The sequence below is a fragment of the Bos javanicus genome, chromosome 8 (assembly GCF_032452875.1).
Source record: "Bos javanicus breed banteng chromosome 8, ARS-OSU_banteng_1.0, whole genome shotgun sequence".
Classification (NCBI taxonomy): Eukaryota; Metazoa; Chordata; class Mammalia; order Artiodactyla; family Bovidae; genus Bos; species Bos javanicus.
Window position 1 is genome coordinate 12,206,584 of NC_083875.1, and position 17,723 is coordinate 12,224,306.

Below are 17,723 nucleotides of genomic sequence, written 5' to 3' on the forward strand. Positions count from 1 at the left end.
GAAAAACAACTTTATTTTTGATTCAGGTGATTTTTTTTTACAATGCCTTTAAACATGGTAGGTAGAAAACATTGAGTGAATCTAAGTAAAAACTATTCTAATCATAAAGTCTGAGTCTTAGGAACAGACTTAAGACATTTATGAGGAGAACAGCAGTTTAGATTCTTAAAGAAGCCTTCTTTCCATACATCTTTCTCATGTGTGGCTTTGTTACGACACCTCTCTGAGCTGAGCCATGCCTGGGCCTGGCATTTTCATCTGTTTTATGTTGGGGACAGGAACCCAGTGATGCCAGGAGGCACAGGAATTTGTAGGATCACAACCTCCTATCCTCCAAATGGAGGTTTACAGGGCAGATGGTGCCACCCAAGAACATCTATAAAACCCAAAATACATGCCAAAGTTTGCTCAAAGTCATTCCATCCATCAGGAAGGACATGGACAATGCAGAGCATCAGGAAGCTTTTCTAGAATTTTTATAATCAAACTACATTGTTTTGAGTCAAGGTAGAGTAAGTCATAGTGGTAACTCTGCATGCTTAGCACACAGGAAGCATTTGTAAACTATGTGTCATGGACTGAGTGAACATAGGAAAGGACAGTAAAATTAATAGCTAAGAGCCAAGTCAGGCCTCACTAATTGATAGTTAACGCTTACTGACATTACAAGAGCTAGGCACTAAAGTGCTTTACATTTATTTTCTAATTTAGTCTTCAAAATAGCCCTTCAAGTTAGGGGCAACTAATATCCACATTTTTTTCAAAAGGAGACAGACAGAAGGTAAGGTGCTCAAGACTACCCAGCAAGTAAATGATGGAATTGGTACTGAAACCCAGGCAGTTTGACTCCAGCATCGATGTTCTAAATCCCTATACTGTCTCCTTGCAGTAGTAGTTCCAGAAACTGCAGCAGTGGTGCTGGTATTGTAACAGCGACAACTACCATAATAATTACAGCAGAAGCCAACATGCGAGATCGCAAGAGGCATACAGACTTTACACACATGAACTCACTCAATCATCATAACAACCCCTCACGTAGGTACTACTATCATCCCAATGTATAGAAGAGGAAGCCAAGGCACAGAAAGATTAGATAGTTTTTCCAAGTACACTGAGGGCTTCATCCCTCCGGTCCCCACTCATGTCTTCAGGTCCTCCACCTTCATCCTAGTACACTGAGGGCTCCATCCCTCCACCTTCATCCTAGTACACTGAGGGCTCCATCCCTCCAGTCCTCTCCTGTGTCTTCAGGTCCAGATCCATATTCCCAATGTATCCTGAGCATCTACACCAGGAACACTTTGGGCACCACAAATGCAACAGGTCAAATCCTAATGTGTGACCTTCCTCCCTGCATCTCCTTTTTGTTCTTATCTGTCCATCTCTCATCTAATGATCTCCTCTTCTCCCACTTAGTACCTACAGCTATCAGAGTATTTATTCCAGAAACAGCCTCCAGAAACAGTCTTGTTTCTCTCAATCTAGTCAACCTATCTTTGGTACTGTCACCAGAATTTGGTTTTCCAAAATACAGATCATCACAACCCATGCTGAATCTGCCAGGGGATCCCATTTTCTAAATAAAGTACAAATCCTTTTCTTTAAAAAACAAGGTCCTTCAGTCTGACCTCAGACTTCCTTTATGCACTCTCTCCCATCCTCCAGTCCAAACTTTCAGCTTCAGCGGCACTGTGGCCTTCATACTCTCCCACACCACACTTTCCTCATGCCTTCGCATGCTCTGTTCTCTCTGTGTAGAATGCCTTTCCAGTTCCTTGTGGTAAACATTCCTGGGGACCTAGATTAAGTGATACTCCTGGAAGAATCTCCCAACTCTCCAAGTTAGATATTTCATTCCTACACTTATTAACTGCATTCAAGCTATGCATTCTCTAATCTCTCTGCTTTTTAAGACTAACCTGCTTCTTGAACAAATACTAGCACACAATAGGTCTGTTAAATAGAATTAGTTTTAATAAAAAAAAAAAGGAAAGGCATCTTGGAACATTATTTTTAATCATGTATGGCCCTGCTCCATCTCTTCTGCCGTACTCTGAGCACACAAGGACTCCCAGTCATTATGCCTCATCCTCCTGTCTCTAGAAGGATATCAGAGCTCCTTACAGCAGAAGCAGGGCTGGAAGAAGATCATTTAACCCGCAGAATTTTGGGACCATCAGTTTGATATAAATGACACAGTCACAGGACAAGCAGAAGCCAGAATGTTTAGGCTGCTTTATAATCTGTTAATTCTAAGTTAAAAAAAAAAAAAAAAAAGAAACCCACCAACAAGAACCCTTTTAGTCACTAAAACAGAACAACTTTCATGCTAACCTTGGCTGTTTCTTTAACTTAGTTCTAGTTATTCAAATGAATAAACAGACCTAGAATTCAGAGTTTTCCACCACTCAGAACTGCTCTACATTTACCCAACCTGGTGAGTTTTTAATAAGATCTCTGAATGTGAATGGCCTCACAGATTAAAGAGGAAATGTCCCCTTATTTACATAAGTTGAAATCAGATCTGGATGTAGTTCAAAGTTTCTGAGTATTACATTTAATGGTACTCCAGAAATTCACAGAAAATATTTATAGAGGAAATAGTTCGTAGTTCGGACATGCTTGAAATCTGGTTGGAAATTGTTATATTCTTGTTGGGATTTTAAAAAAGATTATTTCTGAGATAACTTTGCAAAACATTATAATTATGCATTAGTTAGATCCTTGATCCCTAAAGATAGTGTGAAGCCAATTACTAATATTCAAACCAAGGAAAAAGTTTAGAAATACTTAACTGAGAAAATTCACCATCCTGCCACCCCTTACCCAGTTGTACTAGTTCATTTCTGGAAATAGCTGGAAAAAAGCCCACAGCACAGAGTTCCACAAAAGCTGAGACGTATCACATTTAATTCTTTACAAAAATGAGGAAACAGACTGGGAGGTCAAATTGCAAAACCAAACTCAAGAAATAAAAACAAAACACTAGCAATGAAAATGCTTCTTACAGAAATGTTTCTCTTGAATTAAAAAAAAAAAAGTGTTTGTTAGATTTGGGTATCATTTTGGATCAAAGCTCAACCTTGGACTTGGCGTTTTTCAAAACAATATTTTCAGTGTTACAGTGTAAATGAAAAAGGTCCATAAAAAATTGAAACCAGAGTGGATAGATGTCACAGCTTAAAGAGGAAACCAAGTCACAGTTGGTGCTGATTCAGATTCTTTACCTACTTAGAGAGTCAGGAGTTCTTTGAGTTTTGCGTCAAATAACTTCAGACATTAAAACAATTGCAATTTTGTCTCCACCAGTATTTTTACCTTCCAGGCAAGGGAAATAAAGGTAAATCCATGAAGACCAATAAGAGTCTTCAAGAAAGATAAAAGTGGCCTATGATTTTGTGAGGTTGTTGTTCAGCTGCTAAACCGTGTCCGACTCTTTGTGACCCCATGGACTTCCTTGTCCTTCACTATCTTCCGGAGTTTGCTCAAACTTGTGTCCATTGAGTCAGTGATGCCATCCAACCATTTCATCCTCTGCCACTCTCTTCTCCTTTGCCTTTGTGAGCTTACTTTTTATTCATTTCTCAAGTGGGACTTTAGGAAACATACTTACTCTTCAATAGGACAATAGTTTGTGTATTTTTAACTCTTCCCTTTGAAATCAAAATATTAGATTGAGCTCATGTAATTTAAGGGAAAAAAAAAAAAAGCGTAAGGATGGGTTTAGAGTCCAAAGGAAACGAAAGAGCTGGCAAGTATCCAGTCTGCTTGTTCCAAGAACTGACAGTTCAGGAGACAAAGCAGATTTCTCTCGATTCCTGAATTTTTCTGGTTTGGATATTGTCAATACTAATTTGAGAATGGCCAGTTTCTACGATTCTCTTAAGCCTGTATGGAACCCGCTTAAATTGCCAAGGAAGCAAATAAAGGTTTTGGGTTTTTTTCCCCTTTGTGCGGTTGGTTTCACATTCTTAAATGAACTTCTATTATAAAAACAACAGCTTCTTATTGTAAAAATAAAGAATAGTTACAATCGCTTAGCAGTTTGGCACCTCTCTTTCCAATGCTTTAACCTCTGCCTAGCTTTTCATTGCAGAGAAGGCAATGGCACCCCACTCCAATACTCTTGCCTGGAAAACCCCATGGACAGAGGAGCTTGGAAGGCTGCAGTCCATGAGGTTGCTGAGGGTCGGACACGACTAAGAGACCTCACTTTGACTTTTCACTTTCATGGAGAAGGAAATGGCAACCCACTCCAGTGTTCTTGCCTGGAGAATCCCCAGGGACAGGGGAGCCCGGTGGGCTGCCATCTATGGGGTCGCACAGAGTCGGACACGACTGAAGCGACTTAGCAGCAGCAGCTTTTCATTGAACTGAGATCACTCTACACGGGCAATTTCTACCTGGCTCCTTGAGCTAACACATGAGCATGTTCCAAGTGTTATTAAGGATTTAAATATAACCCTAAAGGTTACTTAATATATTTATTTTAAGGATGTATATAATTTAATAAATCACTCTCGTTTGTTGGGACACATAGAATGCTTTTAGGTTTTCTCTATTATAAATAATACTTTAAAGAGCACTATTTAGTCACTAAGCTTATGCTGAATTTCAGAAATCTATAAAGGATATGTTTAGAAGTAGAAATTGCAGGACAAAGGATATGGCAATTTCTAACGATCCAAATACACAGTGCTTTCATTATTTCTAATTTCCAGCTCTATCAGCAGTGTATAAAAGTGTCTCCATCATGACACCTTTATAATTAGTAACATTTATTTTCTAATCTTAACTATGTTGATAAGAGAAAATGGTATCTCAAGGGTTTAATTTACCTTTTTATTACTTGTAAAGTTGAAAAGGCTTTATATACTGTTTACCATTTTCTTTTACTGTGACATGTCTACTTCCCTTTGCCCATTTATTTGCTGGGTTTTACTGTTTCTTTTCTTTTTTTTTTCATAGGTTACACATACTCTGTATATATTAAGGCTATTAACTCTATTGAAAATATTGTTCAAGTTATCTCCTGTTAGCTTTGAAGTCGTTACATCTATAGTTTTTGTGCCTTTGTTTCATTCATTGCCTCTCAATTGAGAAAAGTCTTTCTCATCAAGACATCTGACACATATAAAGTTACATTTTCTTCTAAATGTTTGATGATTTAATTTTTAAAATATTAATGCTTTCAATCATAGGTACTGTTTTTTCTACCAAAGAATTGATTTTCCCAGCATTGTATGCAGAAGTTATTTCCTTTTAACTAAGGTTCTATCTAAAGTTGGAAATAATTTTACTTAGTTATATTTCTAGGCGAAGGTATCAGCCTTCTAGCAGTACCTGGCTGCCCTCCCTGTATTCATATCCTTGTTGTGTAATCTTGCAGTTACTGGAGTGTATGCCTCCACCCCTGACTTTGGGCTCGACCTCGGGCCTTGCTATGATTAATGTCATTGTGAACAGAAGTGATCAGACGTCAGTCCCTCATCAAGGCTTCGACAGATACGGCAGGTTCCCGCTTGCTCTCTCAAGCCTCTGTGATGCCCAGACAGCTGCTTTCTCCTTCAGCCTGGGCTCCCAAAGCAGCCCACAGAGAATGGGGCAGGCCCAGCTGCCCTGCAGGTGTGCAGTGTAAGCAGTCAACCCAGGCAAGGCTGGGTGAGGCACAGTTGCCCAACCGCACTCAGCTGAGGTTAGCGGACCTCCCAACTAATTGGTAGATGTTTAAGAGATACATTTTTATCATCTACCGACACTGAGATTTTACTGGTAGGTTATTGGTAGGGTTATGGCAGGAAGAGAGAAGCGGGTATCCCGAACAGTAGAAGGAACAGCGGAAAAGAAAGGTACGGACATTATGGACACTTGTGTGGAGAGGCAGAGATGGCTAGATATAAAATAATTACTTGGAATTAAAAGAAGAATAAGGATCCAGTGGTTAGAAAAAGCAAAACAAAACACCAAAACTCTTTTAAGGTCACACACATACTTGTACTAACAAGCTCCCCTGGCAGAAATCTGTTTGTGATTTTCACCCAAACTTCAAGCTTAAACACAGCCTGCTCCCCCGAAGGAAGTAAATAGAAAGAAAAAAGAGATTAATGTCCCCATCACTAAAAAAAAAAAAAAAAAACTTCAAGGGAAAATATATAGTAAGTTTGAGTTTTTCTGAATATATCTTTTAAAGATTTTTCTTCTTTTATTTAACGATACACACATACACAAGACTTATACTCCAAGATTTTGCACAAAGCAGAAAACCCAAATATTAATCCTGGTCTCTCACCTTCTGTTGAAATCAACCTGGATGGAATGATCAATGACAAGATCAGCAGGACAGATGGGGTTTATTTTCTCTGGATTGCCTCCTAACTTTTTCACAGCATCACGCATGGCAGCAAAGTCAACCACAGCTGGCACACCCCTAAGAAATGGGAGAATTAAGCAGAAGACAAATCTGTTAAACAAGTGTTATGCGGGTTTTTTCCAGCTTTTGTTTCTACTGAAAATATTGGCAAGAGGGCTGTCTCACCAGTGGAGCAAATGATAGACGTCAGAAAAGTGAAAGCTGCTAAATATATTTCCTTGAGTGGAAATCACATCAGTAATGAGCATCATGGCTGAGTGGTACCTCTATATGCAATTTTATTCCTGCATTAAAGTTCACAACCAATGTGGTTTAGGCAGAGAAACTGTCAGAAAGCTGGCACTTAATAACTTGGGAACTTTTTCTGTTATTACTGTTCCCTACTCACATGGTGGGCTAGCAAAGTCCTGGGCAAGACAGAGATCACACCCTTCAACTTCAAATTTAAAGGAATGGATGTAACTCAGAAAAGCGGCTGTGAATCAAGTTTATATTAAATGCATCCTTCCTTTTTATTATATTAGAGACTAAAATATGAGTAATCATCCTCTAAAAAAATGAAATTTGGTCGCCAGAAGGAATAAAATAACATTGTTTAAAAAAATGAAAAGGTAGTCTGTGAAGGGGTGAAGGGCTTCCCTGGTGGCCCACTGATTGAGAACCCACCTGCCAATGCAGGGGACACGGCTTCAATCCCTGATCTGGGAAGATCCCATATGTCCCAAGGCAACTCAGCCTGTGTGCCACAACTACTGAGCCTGTGCTCTAGAGCCCAGGAGCCGCAGCTCCTGGAGCCCATGTACTGAGAGCCTGTGCTCTGCAACAAGAGAGGCCGCCGCAATGAGAGGCCAGCATACCACAACTATAGAGTATTCCCTGCTCACTGCAGCTAAAAGCCCGAGGGCAGCAATAAAGACCCAGTGCAGCCAAAAATGAACAAATAAATAGATAGATTTTTTTTTTTTTAAGTGAGGCCGTGATGGGAAGCGGTTCTTGGGACTAGCAGGGTGTGAGCAGAGACTTAACAGCAACACATCAGGCCTTGCAAACTACTTCTCCCCTCCTGTGATACATATCAACATTCCAAGGATGTCTGTTTAAAACCTGGCTCCCTGGGTGACAGGATGTGGGGGAGAAAAGATTCTAAGACAGTTCCACTTCATGCTGTCTCTTTCACCTTTTTTGCTAGTACACTGAGGACTAGGATCTTCAAGACCAAGGACAATGATCTCCGCCACTGGAAAAGGTGGATGAGTATCATCCCTGAGATTATCTCTTGCCATCTGGGATGACCGCCCTCTTTTGCTTTCAAGTGTCTCTGAATATTGAGTGAAAAATCACACAATCACTGTGTTGTTTTTTTGTTTTTGCCTTTAAAAAGCCTTCTCTACAGGCCGACAAGGGAGGGAGAGAAACAGAGAGTAAGGTGACACGAGGCTCACGTAAAGTCCTGCAGGATGACTCGGGCAGGCTTAAAGGGCACTTCTATGTTCTTATGCTGCATGACCTTCCAATTCAGGATATTTTCAACATCATTTTTCTTCACCAAAAATTGATCACAGTTCCGAATGGCTGCCTCCAGGAGAACTCTGATAGAAAATGGTAAGGATCCTAGGAGTAAAAGGAGAAAGCATAACAAAACAAACAAAAATCCATGAGACATCTTATTATCAGAGCTCTTTAAAGCCAATCTCCATCCAAACTTGATACAAGGCAACATCCCCGCTAGTCTTTCAACAAGGAAAGAGAGTAAATTTAAACTGATTTCAACAATTTGAAATATAAGAATATTGAATGGGCTTGAGACATTCAGCTATTAGAAAATACCTGCAGCCTAGGCAAAAGTAAAATATTACAGTTAATTCTTTCATAGCCAGTGGCTGCCTAGCCTTGGAATCCAGTAACAGAGCTTCCCTTAAGTTATCATGAAGGAAATCAGTCTAGATTATTTAATTTGCTGTATTACTGTTAGTGAGTAAAATACACATACACACATACAGAGCAGTATTTGTTATGAAACCTCAGTGTGTAAAAAATGAGAAAATAACCCCTTTACGATGATTAAAATAAGACCAAAGAATAGTCATATATACCTTTCAAAGGAAATAAACACCTAAACTCCATGGAGTATGGTCATTGGTAACCATGTTTTTTAGAATAAGACAATGGTAATTTTTAAGAAAATTTATTTTGCTTATAAAAGAAGTGGTTCAACTTGATACATAAGAATTATTCACTAGTATTATCCAGAGAAGGAAAGAGTACAAAGGCAGAAAAGCATAGGAGCTGGGACAAAACAGGCTTGTGTTTTCATCCTCTTTCGCTCTTTTTGTTGCTGTTCAGTTGCCAAGTTGTGTCTCACGCTGCACACCATGAACTGTAGCACGTCAGGCTTCCCTGTCCTTCACTATCTCCCTGAGTTTGCGCAAACTCATGTCCACTGAGTCAGTGATGCCATCCAACCACCTTATCCTGTGTCGTTCCCTTCTACTCTTGCCCTCAGTCTTTCCCAGCATCAGGGTCTTTTCCAGTGAATCAGGTGGGCATCAGGTGGGCAAGGAATTGGAGCTTCAGCTTCAGCATCGGTCCTTCCATTGGATATTCAGGGTAGATTTCCTTTAGGTTTGACTGGTTTGATCCAGTGGATGTCGGCAATTTGATCTCTGGTACCCCTGCCTTTTCCAAATCCAGCTTGTACATCTGGAAGATATACTTACTGCTAAAGCCTAGCTTGAAGGATTTTGAGCATTACCTTGCTAGCATGTGAAACGAGTACAATTGTGTGGCAGTCTGAACATTCCTTTGCATTACCCTTTGGGATTGGAATGAGAACTGATCTTTTCCAGTCCTGTGGCCATTGCTGAGTTTTCCAGATTTGCTGGCATATTGAGTGCAGCACTTTCACAGCATCATCTTTTAGGATTTGAAATAGCTCAGCTGGAATTCTATCACCTCCACTAGCTTTGTTTGTAGGAATGCTTCCTAAGGCCCACTTGACTTCACACTCCAGGAAATCTGGCTCTAGGTGAGTGATCACACCATCGTGGTTATCTGGGTCATTAAGAACTTTTTTCGTACAGTTCTGTGTATTCTTGACACCTCTTTTTAATCTCTTCTGCTTCTGTTCGGTCCTTGCTGTTTCTGTCCTTTATTGTGCCCATCTGTGCATGAAATGTTCCCTTGGAATCTCTATTTTCTTGAAGAGATCTCTAGTCTTTCCCATTCTGTTGTTTTTTCTCTATTTATTTGCATTGTTCACTTAAGGCTTTCTTATCTCTCTTTGCTTTTCTCTGGAACTCTGCATTCAGTTTGGTGTATCTTTCCCTGCCTTTCGCTTCTCTTCTTTTCTCAGCTGTTTGTAAGTCCTCCTCAGACAACCATTTTGCCTTCCGGCATTTCTTCTTCTCGGGGATGGATTTGGTCACCACCTCCTGGACAGTGTTATAAACCTCCGTCCATAGTTCTCCAGGCACTCTGTCTACCAGATCTAATCCCTTGAATCTATTTCTCACTTCCACTGTATAATCATAAGGGATTTGATTTAGGTCATACCTGAATGGTCTAGTGGTTTTCCCCACTTTCTTCAATTTAAGTCTGAATTTGGCTATAAGGAGTTCATGATCTGAGCCACAGTCAGCTCCAGGTCTTGTTTTTGTGGACTGTATACAGCTTCTCCATCTTTGGCTACAAAGAATATAATCAATCTGATTTTGGTGTTGACCATCTGGTGTGTCCATGTATAGAGTCTTCTCTTGTGTTGTTGGAAAAGGATGTTTGCTCTGACCAGTATGTTCTCTTGGCGAAACTTTTGTTAGCCTTTGCCCTGCTTCATTTTGTACTCCAAGACCAAACATGCCTGTTACTCCAGGTATCTCTTGACTTCCTACTTTTGCATTCCAGTCCCCTATAATGAAAAGGACATTTTTTGTTGTTGTTGTTAGTTCTTGAAGGTCTTGTAGGTCTTCATAGAATTGTTGAACTTTAGCTTCTTTGGCATTAGTGGTTGGGGCATAGACTTGAATTACTGTGATGTTCAGTGGTTTGCCTTAGAAACGAACAGAGATCATTCTCCCATTTTTGAGACTGCACCCAAGTACTGCATTTCAGACTCTCTTGTTGACTGTGAGGGCTACTCCATTTTCTTCTAAGGGATTCATGTCCACAGTAGTCAATATAATAATCATCGTTATTAACGTCTCTCATTCCCATTTGAGTTCAGTGATTCCTAAAATGCCAATGTTCACTCTTGCCACTTTCTGTTTGACCACATCCAGTGTACCTTGATTCATGGACCTAACATTCCAGGTTCCTATTCAACACTGTTCTTTACAGCATCGGACTTTACTTTCACCACCAGACACAGCACAATTGGGCGTCCTTTCCACTTTGGCTCAGCCTCTTCATTCTTTCTGAAGCTGTTTCTCTGCTCTTCCCCAGTAGCATACTGGACACCTACAGACCTGGGAGGCTCATCTTTCAGTGTCATATCTTTTTGCCTTTTCCTACTGTTCATGGGGTTCTCAAGGCAAGAATATTGGAGTGGTTTGCCATTCCCGTCTCCAGTGGCCCACGTCTTGTCAGGCCCTGACTAGCAGGCACATGCCCTTCTACTGTTCCATGTAGCTGGAGGACATGCCCAGTGCCCTGGCTGTCCCACTGCTGGTTCTCGTTGAGTGTGTAAACCTTCACTGGTTGCTGGGCGTGTTGGCCAACATTCCACCCGGGGGCCTGGGCAAAGGCCCTGCTGGAGCTGTTGGCTGGAGCTGACTGATGTTGGAGGAAACCCAGGAGTGCAGGGCTCCCCAGCCTCTCTGCTGCCACTGCTCGTCCTAGGGCCAATCCGCCACCCAGCGGCCTGACTGTTGCCGCTGGCTGCCTCCTACCTACATAGCTGTTATTTAACCATGTCATCGACCCTCTCTGGGCCTCAGCTTCCTCAGGACTTTTTAATGTTTTTGAATATAGCCTGACAGGCTTGTTATTCAGATTAAATAATATACATGTACAAACACTCTCTATACCAAGTGTTACATAAATGTTATATGTATATAATCATTATCTACTTGAAAATGAGCAATGTAAGAAGGGTGTGTGTGTGTATTTCTGTGGTTAATCCAAGACCATTCAGCCATTCTCTGCTACTCCCTCTTCCAACTCTCCTAAAGGCTGATTTATTAGGTAGTTATTATGCAACTGATATGCCGATTGCTATCAGAGCATTTATATCAAAGAGCCATGTACCTACCATATCTGGAATCCTCCAATTTATTCAAATTGAAGAACTTCTTTCCTGGTTGTGCAGGATCCAAAGGCTCAACAAGGTGTGCAAATGGGTTGCTCATGATTCCTGATGACCAGGTGTCCCTGAAAAGGACAGAGAACATTTAATTTCTCCTCTCAAAGCTGGATCTTATTTATTCCAATGAGTATTTGCCCTCTTTAACAATTATGATACACACTGACTTCAAGAAATCACTTATTATCTTTTCAGAGTGGTGGGAAGGTGGGACACAAATGAATATCAGAATGATATTCTTAGCAAAGAAAATGACCTCTGTGAAGCTCCTGTGAAAGCTAGCATTTACCTCTCAAGAGTGTACAATTCCAAACTTCTTTTGTCTTATATCTACAACTTTCCAACATGATTGCACTGATAAGACATGAGGCAGAAGGGAAATGAAGGGTGTCACACGGGAAATTGCCAACACATGAACATCTGAGCTGGATTCATGCTTTGCTTGACAGGAGGTAAGAGGTAGGAGCAGGTGACATTGTACAACTACATAAAACCTGAACTCTGGGAGAGCAGGCTTGAAAACAGCTGGTTTCTTCTGTAACTGCCTCTGCAGCATTTTAAATAAACTTGTTAGTTAGAAGTCTTGTGGACTCACTTTTACATAATGGTAGCAAGAGTGTGTTCACATCAAGGAATCTTTAAGGTACCTGGTGGATGTATAAACGGCCAGACTCCCAAGTAAGTCTGGAGAGGACCCTTTACCCCAGCTCTGGGCAGAACTTCTCCTGTATCTTTTTATAAATTGTAAGCGGTGAACAAAAAAGATCTGGCCTGAACCATACAGATAAACAGTGATTCAAATAACTATACGACTTAGAGCAAAACACTCCAGCGTAGGAGCTGGAAGACTTGCTTTCTAGATCTACCGCTTTGGCGAAAATCCTTACCAGTCCACTCTTCAGTCTTAATTACTATATAAGAATAGTAAAATTTCCTTACTTAATCCAAGGTTTTATGAATAAATATGAACTTTTGTCCAACCTTTTTTGGGGATGACTGATATGAAATGATCAACATATTACTATAAAATGAAAAAAATGAAAAGATATGTATCTAGACAAACCCATCATAAATTGGAAATACCATAAGCTGAAATGCATTTAATGTACTACGCTACTGAACCTCACAGTTTAGCCAAGCCTACCGCGGATATTCTCAGGACTCTTTAACGCTAGCTTACAGTTGGATAAGATAACCTAACACAGAGTTGAATATCTCACGTAATGTATTGACTACTGTACTGAAAATGGAAAACAGAGTGGCTGTTTGAGTACAGAACGGCTGTGAGGTTGTTCATCCCAGTGATGGCGTGACTGACTGGGAGCTGCGGCTACAGCTACTCGCGATCACAGCAGAGTACAGTACTGCGTAGCACCAGCCCAGGCAAGGATCAAAACTCAAAACTCAAAGTGTGTTTCTACTGAGTGCCTATCGCTTTTGCACCAAAGTGGTAAAAAAAAAAAAAAAAATTGTAAGCTGAACCATTGTAAACCGAGGACAGTTTGTAGAGAAAACAACTGTTTGTGAGGATGAACAGTGACAGTGGCCCTTGTCTCCAGAGACAGGCCCATGTTTTCATCAAGACACAAAACAGACTGGTTCCTTTAGGGAATGAGTGAGTTAAAGTTGCTCAGTTGTGTCCAACTCTTTGCGACCCCATGGACTGTAGCCTGCCAGGCTTTTCTGTCCACAGGATTCTCCAGACAAGAATACTGGAGTGGGTTGCCATTCCCTTCTCCAGGGGATCTTCCCAACCCAGGGATCAAACCTGGGACTCCTACACTGCACGCAGATTCTTTACTGTCTGAGCCAAGACGGAAGCCCCTTAAGAGGGACAGAGGCCTCAAAGTCAGGACTGTGAAGACGACTCACATTCATCGAATATCCTTTGGTATTGTTTGCATTTTAAACTGAGGACAAATAAAGTTGTTTGAAAATGAGTTGAAACTTGAGAGCGAGAATGTGTTCATTCACTCTGTCTGAAGTCCAGTGCTGGGCTGTTCTGATGAGAGGCAGCTGAGTGAGGAGTAGCCCTGCCTTCCTGGAGTTCCCCGTGCAGGAGGGCCAGGATGGTCTGGGCACCTGTAATGGAGGGAGAATGCAGTGGAAAGGCATGTGTGTGTGAGAGAGACAGTGTGTGAGTGTGTGTGTCTGTGTAGAGGTGGAGTGGGTGGGGTGGGGGCGGGGAAACGGATCTGATCAGCACCTTGTTGCCAGGAGTGGCTTCTTTCCCCTGGACACACATTTTTTTTTTTTTTTAATCTTTATTGAATTTGTTATAGTATTGCTTCTGTTGTGTATGTCCTGGTTTTTGGGCCTCAAGGCATGTGGGATCTTAGCTCCCCAACCAGGGATCGAACCGGTACTCCCTGCATTGGATGGCAAAGTCTTAACCAGTGGGCCGCCGCCGTGGAAGTCCCATCCCACGTGGTTTTTGCTGGAGCTGCAATTTGGTGGGGGAGACTAAAGGCCAAGGGACTGCCTTCTCTAGGAATTCTGGAGCTGAAACTAAAGAAAAGGCCAGCAGGGGACGCTGGGGCATGCTGCAGCTCTATTTACAAAAGCACGCATCCCAGGTCATCTGCGGGAGAATTACCTGGGGATCGTTCTTGTTAAAAATAGACTCCTGAGTCCCAACCCTGCTCCCCAAGCTGCTGAATCAGAAGGGACTGGGGAAGCAGCAGGACCCAATAATCTCCCAGGTGTCTCTAGAAGGTGCCCAGTCTGAGAATCATTGCTGGACGGTGTGGAGGGTCAGGTGAGAAACGCCCACTTAGTTCAGAAGGCGGTGAGGTACCATGGAAGGGAGATGTGTAAGATGGTGAGGGAATGAAACCAAAACACCACCCCAGTTCAGGAAGGGGCCCTGAACAAGGGAAGCAGGCAGTGCCCGGCCAGGCAGCTCAGGCATTGCTTGCCCAGCCAAGGGAGCAGCACCCACTTGGCTCCAGCCACAGGCTGCATGCAGGAATGCCAGCCCAGTGTGGACGGTGTTCAAGCGAGGCTGGCAATCTGGATTTCCACCCAAACTCTCTTGATTTACAAATGTTGGTAACTAAATTTTCCTAAACGACTGAGTGGGCCTGCACCATAATGACCAAACCAAACACGCTCATGGGCGAGCCCTGCCCTGCGTTCTCACTCAGCCTGGCAGAGGTTCTGGAGGAATGGTAAGAAACTAAAGAGAAAACTTGGGCCAGGAAACTCTGGAAGTGGTGGGGACCTTTTGCTGAACCAGGCATGGTGGGCAGGTCATACCTTTAAAAATTCTTAAGTAACATTGAATCATTCCTGTTTCTCTGTCAAGCCCTAAAGGGGGTCAGTTTGCCAAAATTTGATGGGCAAACCAGTTGCTAAATTGTACCCATATTTGCCATGATGCGGTGAGGACTCAACATGTCAGTTCGCTTCCCTGAAGCCTACAAATGTGGGCTTCCCAGGTGGCGCTAGCCGTAAAGAACTTACTTGCCAATGCACAAGGCATGAGACGCAAGTTTGATCCCTGGATCAGGAAGATGCCCTGGAGGAGGGCATGGCAACGCACTCCAGTATTCTTGCTTGGAGAATCTCATGGACAGAGGAGCCTGGCAGGCTACAGTCCATGGGGTTGCAAGGAATCAGACATGACCGAAGTGACTCAACACAGCTTACAGATGCCCCCAGCAGAGCTCTGGAAGTCTTACATGATTCTTGCTGTTCCTACCATCCTACAATGCCAGCTGGTATTTCAGGATGCATGTATGTCTCCCTGGTGGCTCAGATGGTAAAGAATCTGCCCACAGTGTGGGAGACCTGGGTTTGATCCCTGGGTTGGGAAGATCCCTTGGAGAAGGAAATGGAAACCCACTACAGTATCCTTGCCAGGATAATCCCGTGAACAGAGGAGCCTGGTGGGCCACAGTCCATGGGGTTGCAAAGAGTCAGACATGACTGAGCGGCTTTCACTCATTCAGTCACATGTGGTGACCAGTGTGGCTCTTATAGAAAACATGTTGTGTAACGCACTCTCCATCTGCCTCCTTTTTTCTTAAAAACTACATAATTATCTAGTTTCAGTACATAAATGAATGAAATCTTGCTTGCAGAAGTTAGGAGACAGACGAACCAATTACTAATTACTAAGTATCAGGATGTACCATTGACTTCATACCATCTTCTATAACCCTGGCCACAACTCTGTAAATTTCAGCCTATCATTACTCTCATTTTACAGCAGAGAATAGTGCAGCTCTGAGACATGTATAGCTCGCCGCAGGGCAAACATCCAGTTAGAGGCAGAGCTAGGCTTTGATCTCTGGCTTTCTCTACCAGCTCCTTGGGGCCACCTCTCTAGGTGTGGCAACTCCTCATCTGAAGGAGGTGCTGGCTGGAGGCCACCAAGCAATCCCTAGTGTTGATAAAAAGCCAAGAGACTTGCGAGCCTGCAAAATTCTCCTATAAGCCTCAGTTTTGAACACTTGAGTTGCCTTTCCTTCTTTCTAGGGCTCAGCCAGCACAGTGGCCTGGGCTGGGCATTGACTGCCACATGTCCCTTGCCACTCTGAGCCCCAGGTCAGTGGAAAGCAAGAGCAGCTGTGTTTTTGCAACCCCAAACTGGTTTTGCTTGGAAGTTGGGCAATGTCTACTCCCCGCCCCCCTCCCCCAACCCCTGCTTTAAACCTGGAGGGTTCTGGAAATCAGAGCCACTCCACAGTTTCACTCATTTTATCATTTGTATTTCATATGACATTATAGGAGTTCCCAGTGCTTCAGGAACCCCAGGAGGGAGCCAAAGTGACCACAGTCCAAGCAGGGTGTGAGGAGAAGGATCTCTGCCTTGGGGACAAGCCAGACCAGAATAGAATCTAGGTATCAGGGATATATGTAGGTCTGCCTGACCCTCTCCAGAACCCTCAAACCCCATCCCCAAGCCTCGAGTATTATTACTGCAGGATCTGCAGGCCCTAAATTATCCCGAGATCTGTGATTTTGCTAGAAACCCCACCAAATGGCCAGGGAATCCTGTCTACTTCCACATTCAGAGAAACCACAGACCCCATGGTTTCAATTCCTTTCCTATATGCTCTGCATTGTTCCCTTTCTTCTGTTTTATCTAACCCCCATTCAATACTAATAAAAGAGAGGAATGAACAAACAGGATTGTTTTGGAGAGAGTGGAGTGTTATCCTAGGTTTCTTCTTTTATGGAAAGAGGAAAGGTTACTGTATACATGGAAATATGTTCTGGTTGCTGCCTCTTCTGTTCCACAGAATAAGGTGGTACTGCATGGAGGCAAAGGATAAAAAGAGGAAAAGAAAAGCAGAAAAGAGATTTTTTTTAAAAAGAAAGGAAAGCAGGGGAAATGTTATATTTAAGCAGCGAGTGTGCAGCTCATTCAGCACTTGTCCTTCCTGAATACTTGTGTTGAGGCCAGAACTGCTGACCTTTGCCTCTGAATCAAGTGGGACCCAGGGACAGTTCTTGAACAAAAGGAATCCAAGAAGAGACCTTTGTACTATCCCTGAAACCCTTTACTACATCTGTGCAGATTTTGAAAGAAAAGATAATTGTTTGGTAGAGAAATGGGTGTTTCTCAAAGCTAACCCATCCTGAAATACCAGCTGGGTCACTTGGCATGATCCTTACAGGTACATTCTGTGCATGGAGGAGTGGGAGTGGGGTAGGGAGTGCTGGACACCAGAATTTTAAAGTAAATCACTAAAAATACTAAACAGTAGGCATGGGTGGGCAGATCTGAGACATTTACCAAGTGAACTGTGCTCCTTGTAAAAAGCTCAGTGCAGGGACCCTTTCCAGCTGCAGACAATGTTGCTGCCAACTGATCTTTGGCCTTAGTTTAGGACACGGGCGGGAGACTTGGAGAGGCACCTTCACTCTGTGCACTTGCCACATGGCATTAACCCATCGCCACGCCCTGTGTGCTTGTGCTCTGGCGCTCAGTCACGTCCGACCCTTTTGCAATCCCATAGACTGTAGCCCACCAGGCTCCTCTGTCCATGGGAATTCTCCAGGCAAGAATAGTGGAGTGGGTTGCCATGCCCTCCTCCAGGGGAT

General features: G+C 42.7%; 1 protein-coding gene across 3 annotated transcripts in view; it reads right to left on the bottom strand.

Annotated features, from left to right (window-relative positions):
- Positions 1-17,723, bottom strand: part of ACO1 (aconitase 1) — a 64,841-nt gene that overhangs the window by 27,231 nt on the left and 19,887 nt on the right. For 2 of the 3 annotated variants that reach the window (XM_061425088.1, XM_061425089.1), the window contains exons 2-4: positions 11,619-11,737; positions 7,816-7,984; positions 6,293-6,430 (exon numbers count right to left, since the gene is read on the bottom strand). In XM_061425088.1, coding sequence (XP_061281072.1) covers positions 6,293-6,430; positions 7,816-7,984; positions 11,619-11,715 — 404 coding nt within the window. In that variant the 5' untranslated portion in view covers positions 11,716-11,737. Of the gene's footprint in view, positions 1-6,292; positions 6,431-7,815; positions 7,985-11,618; positions 11,738-13,541; positions 13,752-17,723 lie in introns of all 3 variants that reach the window. The other variant, XM_061425087.1, reaches the window with a different exon arrangement.